This window comes from Rhagoletis pomonella, unplaced genomic scaffold, assembly GCF_013731165.1.
Source record: "Rhagoletis pomonella isolate Grant_MI unplaced genomic scaffold, Rhpom_1.0 Rhpom_scaffold_00003, whole genome shotgun sequence".
Lineage (NCBI taxonomy): Eukaryota > Metazoa > Arthropoda > Insecta > Diptera > Tephritidae > Rhagoletis > Rhagoletis pomonella.
The window spans coordinates 49504375-49512319 of record NW_023458557.1 but is presented as its reverse complement, the minus strand read 5'-3'; the positions used below and the strand labels follow the sequence as shown (position 1 = coordinate 49512319).

The 7945-nt window shown below is 35.2% G+C and overlaps 1 protein-coding gene across 2 annotated transcripts; it reads right to left on the bottom strand.

Annotated features, from left to right (window-relative positions):
* Positions 1 to 337: 337 nt before the first annotated feature.
* On the bottom strand, positions 338 to 4465 carry LOC118735276. 2 transcript variants are annotated; one of them, XR_004992554.1, is made up of 3 exons: positions 2847 to 4465; positions 2708 to 2750; positions 338 to 1033 (listed from the first exon to the last, which is right to left on the bottom strand). XR_004992554.1 is itself a non-coding variant. In XM_036464933.1 (2 exons), the coding sequence occupies exon 1, from the start codon at positions 4367 to 4369 to the stop codon at positions 2867 to 2869; it is 1503 nt and encodes a 500-aa protein (XP_036320826.1). In that variant the 5' UTR covers positions 4370 to 4464; the 3' UTR covers positions 1911 to 2750; positions 2847 to 2866. The 2 variants fall into 2 exon arrangements, 1 of the variants encoding a protein (XP_036320826.1); XM_036464933.1 differs by lacking the exon at positions 338 to 1033 and having other exon boundaries at positions 1911 to 2750; positions 2847 to 4464.
* Positions 4466 to 7945: the final 3480 nt, after the last annotated feature.

The following is a 7945-nucleotide window of genomic DNA, read 5'->3' as shown; positions in this document are numbered from 1 at the left end:
ACTCAATTTATTTGTATACGGAAGAAATCCGCAACACCTTTGGCGAAAAAAATTTAAAAAAATCAACGGTAACTTTTAGCCACTTGAAACTTGCACATTATCAGACTAAAATTGAAGGGGCTAAAAAACTGTGTACTCAAAAAAATTCTTATACTTCCGAGAAAAAAGTTTGAAATTTAGGTGAAAATTTGTTGCACTTTTTTGTAGTTTTCTACAAATTGTTACACTTGGGTTTATATGGGGTTTGTCTGAGAATGAACTGTATTTTATTTGAAAATTCTTAAAAATAAATAAATAAACATAAGTGGCACACAATATCACTTTGAAATGGCGGGCTATAGATATGACCGATACTGTATGTAATCCAAATTCCAAACTTTGTGAAAAAAATTAAAAAAAATTAACAGTTTTATTAGAATTGCCAGCTTTTTAGTTGAAATTTCTGCAAATTATCTGCGTACCAAAATACGCATGTAAAGCTATTTTATTTAATTAATCTCTTATTTTTCACATAAAAAGCGTCAGTGTGACATTTCCATAATTTAATGTATTATAAAATTCATTAAGTTAAATGTAAACTAAAAATTCCCTGTAATTTTCTTTTAACGTGCCGCCACTGCGATTTGTTTTGAATTCAAGTGTCAGTTTTTACATACTATTACTCGGTTTTCCTTTTCTTTTTTTTATACATCTGTACTGTAATGTTTGCTGGCTGCACTTGTAGATACTGCCAATATAGAAGTATTACATACTATATTATATGGATATTTGATACCCATTTAAAAAATTAACATATTGACATGAATTAAGGTCTACAGGGGTTTTTGAGATCGCTGAATTCGAATCTAAAGCCAAAATAACAAAAACAAAAATGGTCGATCCAATTTGGCGCCTGAACTCTTAAACACAATAATTTTGTTAAAAAAATAATAAGAATAGCTTATATTTATATTATTTAAGAGTTATAGAGGTCGCTAAATTTTATTGCGAAAGCAAAATAACTAACACCAAAATGGCCGATCCAATATGGCGCCTGAAATTAAAAGAATAGTGTTTAATCAGAAAAATATTTATTAAATTACGTAACATTGAGTTATGTTAGGTTTTTTAAGTTTGTATTCAAAATTCTTAAATAAAAATGATATTTAATTATAATACAATCATGTTTACGTGTATCTTGAATTTGGTCGAAAAAAATTAGTTTTCAAAAATCATTTTCAGAAAAACTTTCAATATTATATGGTACAAAATCGCGTCTTAAACAAAAGGTCGGACATGATCGGATTCAAAATTTAGAGTTACAGTTTAAAATATAATTATCATGAAATAGACACTAATTCTTTATTGGTGAAACATGGGGAAAATGGCATGACTCTTACTTAAACTGTTTTTATTCAAAAATTCACTTGAATATTTCATTAAATACTAATCAGTTGAACATATTAAATATAAATTTTGATTATACATTATATACAACTAACCTGTAGAAGAAAACCCATTTTACAAAATTAAAATCGATCGCCCCTATGGTTTTGGCGCTTTTAAACTTTGGCATTACATTTTTACTTTTCAGAGCGCTACGTCAACTAACAATTCACCACTGAACATACAAACAGATGCAGAGACGGTCGGTACCTGTATTGGACATATTTCGATAGTTGAAACATCATTTTAGCGAAAAAATAAAACCCCAAAATCGATACTTTATTTTTGGATTTATGGGCACGAATTGGGGACCAATTTCACAGTGCCCTGCTTTAGTATACTTAAATGGGCTATACCAAAAAGTTTCCTAAAAATTCTGAATAAAAAGTTTGAAATTTCGGTAATTTTTTTTTTAAATTTTATAAAGTTTGAAATGTGGTTTTATTTGGTGTTTGTTGTATAACTAGCTAGATTTTTATAAAAAATATTAAACATTAAATAAACCAAGGAAATATAGCCAACACAGGTCAAAATTAGGCGAGTCTCTTATTTCTGCCACCAGAGTACATATTATTAAATTTCAAAATAAAATTTTATAAAAGTAGAATTACTAAAAAGGAAGAAACAATTGTAGCAATATTACGTGATTAGATTTTCTTATATTAATTCGTTATGAACCTCATCCACGACTTCTTGTAACTCTAACAATAAAGTCTGTCTAAAACAGTTTTTATTGATTTTTTCATTAATTTTTTTTTTATCGGAAAGGTGACACCTTAAGGGTGGTCCCATTCTAATTTTTTTAGTTCCGATGATTGGATCATGAAAAAATTAAGGGTACTCCTTAATTTTTATATGAGCGTCGAAATTGGTGGTATTTTTGGGTTCGGTTCCAGAGGGTATCTGCTAGTTCGAGGATGGCATGCCACTGAATTCTTTGGTATCTGCTCTTTCAAACTGGAAAGGTGGGCGTGTCCCCGCCCCCTTTATTCTTTCTAGCAGCCTCGAACTAACAGATACTATTCGGAACAGCTGCCCTATTTGTGGCTTAATTTATTTCACTGCTAGGAATAATGTTGACTGTAGTCATTCCAGTCCAGCGCTCAACTGGCTCACTGGACTGGCATGCTACTAGCATAATATAAACTAGGTTTTTTTTGTTAATTTCAGCGTACAAAACCGAGGCTTACGGTTATTTATGATAGGAATACTAGTTATCTGCTCTAAATTTTTTTGCTAATTTCATACTTATAAAAAGTCACATAATACCAGTCAGGCTCACCTTATTCTAAATTCAGGAAAAGCGTTCAACACACGTGAAGAGTCTAGAAAGAAAAAAAAATTTAGTTTTGACTGTGGTTTCAAGTATTTTCCTATTTGTATTCTGAATGCTATTCTTATTAGCATACGTGTTTACTTACATGGTAAGGCGTACGACTTCCTACTCACTAATAGAGTAAGCTTTTCGCACGCATTTACTATGTCGAGTTATTCGGCATTCTTCGCTGCCAGGTTCTGGATCGAAATCTGCACCATGTGTAGACGATTTAATAAGTGCACATGTCTTTATAAAATCTATCGTTGAGTAGCCTAGTGACGATTCTTCTTTTTTTTCCATTTGTTCAGCACCTTCATTACTTTTTGCGGTCTTCGTTGTGTTTGTACTCGATGTTGTTGAGGTGGTAGCATTTGTCGCAGAAGTAACATTGGCATGTAATGTATCTGGGAAGAATGTTATTTTAGAGCATGCTCCCTTCGTGCCTTCAATGTCCTCAACTGTTGTCAAAGACGGACCACTTCCTTTATGTAGTTTAGGAGAACTTTGCGTCGGACTGCGAGGGTGGTCCAAATCAAGAACAATATAATTGACTGCCCTTGATTCTGTTGGCAACATCGGAATAAACTGCTGATCCTTGGATACATCCGTCGCGTTAACATCTCGAACTGTTATGCTAGACGACAAACTCTGTTGTGAGATAATAAAATTTAAATCATCACGATTTAGATTTTCGTAGCATCGATCGTGATTGCGTCCAATATTGCGGATATCTCCAATGCCGCTAAAACAAAAACTGTTAGCAGCAAGTGCACTACTGTCAATGTTGGCATACATATGCAGTGTTTCCGATGGTGGCGTTAACATAGGCGCAAATTCTTCTGGTGGTATGTCCAGAGACGAGTGTTTAACAAAATTTTTGCGGTTTAGTGTATTAAGTACACAGCTGGGAGCATTTGACAAATTATTATTATGTTCCACTTGCGTTCGCAATGGATGTTCCGAATACACATTGCTGTTAGCGAGTACGTTGGATGAATTTGGTGTGTTGACATACATACCGCGCCCAGCAGGATAACGTGAACTTTGAAAGTGCACAACTTCAGTTGTAGCGAATGACAAACTTGGTGCGGAATCTGGAGAGTCAAGACTTAAAGGACTACTACTAAAAGAGTCACGAATTGCTCTAGAGCCATGTAAAACGGACAGTCCTGCTCCGCTGCTTACTACCGGTGCTGGTTCTAGATAATTATTTGTTGGATGTATATTTTCTGGACGTCCTAATATATGTGATGGGTATTCGCGCTCACGTTCACCAAAAGGAAAAGCTTCGTCCGCCACAAGGGACACAGCATTTATGTTACTTTGGAACAGATGGTATAATTGGTCTGCACGTTGACACCGAAATGTATAAATTCCAGGGCCGGTCATACAACGTCGGCCCGCCTCAAACGAAAATACATCGCCATTGAGTCCATATCGGCGTAGATGTTGCAAAGCCCATACAAGGCGCTGGTTAGATACTGTACGGAAAATCAATTCTCTTGGAGTTAGCTCCAGAAACCCTGTGCGCCCTTGCTCTGTCAAATCGGAGTGAAGTCGTACGGCACGGAATACGTTTTCTCCTTTTAAATCGTTTAATTTCTTTGTACTGTTGATGCATCCCATTAAAAACACAAAAACGGCTTCAGAATAATTTAGCAAAACATACCCGTCGACTGAACAGCGTTGCCACGAGCTTGAAAAAATAGTATCAGGTGCCAAGCAGAAAAAGTATCAAAAGCAAACACAGCTGTTATTTTTTAGGCCCGGTGCTTTTTGCCTAATTGTCTAATTGCTTTTTGTTTTTCAAATAAGGGCCGGGTGTTCAATGTCTGATTAGCACTAATCGGATGTAGAAGCTCCGGTTAAGTACAACGACTGCTTTATCGATCCCATGTTACATGCATGATGTTGAAATCGTCGATAAAGTAGTGGTAGTGATAACAAGGCATTGAACAATCGGCCCTAAAAGGTTAAGGGCCGATTGTTCAATGTCTGATTAGCACAAATCGGAGGTAGAAGCTCCGGTTAGATACAACGACTGCTTTATCGATAACATGTTATATGCATGTTGTCGAAATCGTCGATAATGATGTTTAACCGGCAAGTAGTGATAACCAGACATTGAACAATGTCTGGTTAACACTGATCCCCGGTTAAACATAGTTATCGACGTTACTGACTCCCTGTTGTATGCATGTTCAATGTCTGGTTACCACTACTTGCCAGTTAAACATCATTATCGACGATTTCGACATCATGCATATAACATGTTATCGATAAAGCAGTCGTTGTATCTAACCGGAGCTTCTACCTCCGATTTTTGCCAGCCAGACATTGAACAACCGGCCCTAAAAAACTTTATAATTAAATCCATAGTTATAATAAAATGTATACTACTTGCTTTAACAAAAACAGAATCTATATGCTTATTTGCACAAAAAGGCCGTTCGCACCAGGCGATTTTGCGTTCAACTCGCGTAGGGTTGCACGAAAAAAAATTGAATTTCTAAAAATATCAACACATCAAAATATTCGCCATAAAAAGGCGTTTGCATTGTTCAACTTCGCATTCTACTTTTGGTTGCATGGCCTTTCAACTAACCGCTTTCAACAAAGTTGGTTGCCAGCCAACATTTTGGCCGGTTACTCAATGCCTGGTTAACACTAATCTCCGGTAAAACATCGTTATCGACGTTACCGACTCCATGTTATATGCCTGGAGCCGAACACGTCGATAATGATGTTTAAACGGAGATTAGTGTTAACCACATATTGAGTAAACGGCCCTTAGGGCCGGTTGTTCAATGTCTGGTTATCACTACTTGCCGGTTAAACATCATTATCGACGTTTTCGACATCACGCATATAACATGTGATCGATAAAGCAGTCGTTGTATTTAACCGGAACTTTTACCTCCGATTTGTGCTAATCAGACATTGCGGCTCTCTTTTAAGATATATGTAAAAAAATATAAACAAACGATTCAAAATTCATACAAATTTTTTTTCAATTTGACTTTATAGGATGGTTCTTCTGAGAGCAATGTCAAATTCAATCACACTTTGTTAAATACATTTTGATCTCTACCAAATAATGTACTTCCTCTGTAAGGGCCGGTTGTTCAATGTCTGGTTATCACTACTTACCGGTTAAACATCATTATCGACGTTTTCGACATCATACATATAACATGTGATCGATAAAGCAGTCGTTTAATTAATCGTTGCTTCTACCGCCGATTAGTGCTAATTAGACATTGAACAACCGGCCCTAAATATTTTATGAAGTGTTCCAAAATTCGCTCCGAGCGCGCAGTCTGTTGATCATTTAATTTAAATTGTTTGTCAAACAATTAATACTATAGTTTGATCGGAGTTAATATATTCTTTAGTAATTATTTATATTATATTAAAACATAAGCTTATGAGTAATTATTTAGTCTTAACATGCATATTTTATATTGTGTTCCAAAATTCGCTCCGAGTCCGTTCTCTATTGATCATTTGATTTAAATAAATGTTTCTCAAGCATTCAGTACTATAGTTTAATAGGAAATTATATATTCTTAAGTAATTGATCACATTTTATTAAAATATAAACGTTTAATAGGGTAAAAATTGTGAAATTATTTAGCTTTAGCATGTATAGTCGGCCAGAGACAATTGCAGAAAACTGCAACTACACATGAAAAGTTACAATAAAAGCAATGTAGATGAAAGTAATAAATATTGTTATCAAAATTAGATCCATATATAAAACATTTTACATCATTTATTTGGAGTAAATCGGAAAATATTTTTACATAAAAGATAGTTTCCATTTAACTCATAAAGTACATATTGTGGCGAATACTGCGGCAACGCGAAGCCAACTACGAGAAATAGGCAGAATGTTCGAGGAATGACGTAGAATGTTCCACAAAGAGAAACGTCAAGGTGGATGAACACTGCGAACAGCGAGAGAAAGAGAATGAGCGATAAACTTCAGAACGTTCTAGAGTTGCCATAAGTGCGAGCGCAGGTATATAAGAGCCACGACACAGCGGAGTTGAGTTAGTTACGAGATACAAGTCAGCAAGCTACAAGTAAAGTGAGCAGAGAAGTGAGTTGCGAATAAGCAAGCTATAAGTTTAATTGTGTAAACAAGTTTAGAAAAGCGTTGTTATTGCTTTAACAAGTGTTGTAAAGTGTTTCTACTGTATTAGCAAGTATTGTAAATTGTTTGTTGTACAATAAAGTTAATTGTACTACAATTTGGTCATCGTTAGCATCTATTTAACAATCCAGCGATACGAGCTTTAAGATATTTGGCTTCTAGGATAATCGTAAAAATATTTCACTACAAATATTTTTAAGATCATTTCGAATTGCAAAAATAGCGCTAATTAGTTGTATTGAAGTATAAAACATTTTATTACGTTCATGTTTACTTATAAAGCGCATAACAATATTTCTCTGCCATTTATCCGATGTTAAAATTTTTCACCACATTATTTTGCTGCACAGCACGCTGAATGCGGCAAAACAGTCCTTTATGGGGACCAAAATAACAGCCACAACAACAAAAACCTTTTCTACTGGTATACGGTGGCACTTCTACCAACGCTTGGCTTACCAAATTTACGCCAATTGATAAAATTTGGCGGTTGAAAATCTTTTTCAATAATGTAAATAACAATTCGTGTTGAATCAAAAATCGCCTCGTCTGAATAGGGATGGCAACTTTTTCCCTTTCAACTTCTCATTCAACTTCGCATTTAACTTTTGTTGCCTGTAAAATCGCCTCGTGCGAATGTCCTATAAAGGCGATCGCACGCGGCGATTTTATATGCTGTTTTTGCTTACGCGTAAAACACATTTAGCACATTTAGCTCTAAGGGCCGGTTGTTAAATGTCTGGTTATCACAACCTGCCGGTTAAACATCATTATCGACGTTTTAGACATCATACATATAATATGTGATCGATAAAGCAGTCGTTGTACCTAACCAGAGCTTCTACCTCCGATTAGTGTTAATCAGACATTGCTACTCTAAGGGCCGGTTACTCAATGTCTGGTTAACACTAATCTCCGTTTAAACATCATTATCGACGTGTTCGGCTCCATGCATAGAACATGGAGTCGATAACGTCGATAACAATGTTTTACCGAAGATTAGTGTTAACCAGACATTGAGTAACCGGCCCTAAATGTACATT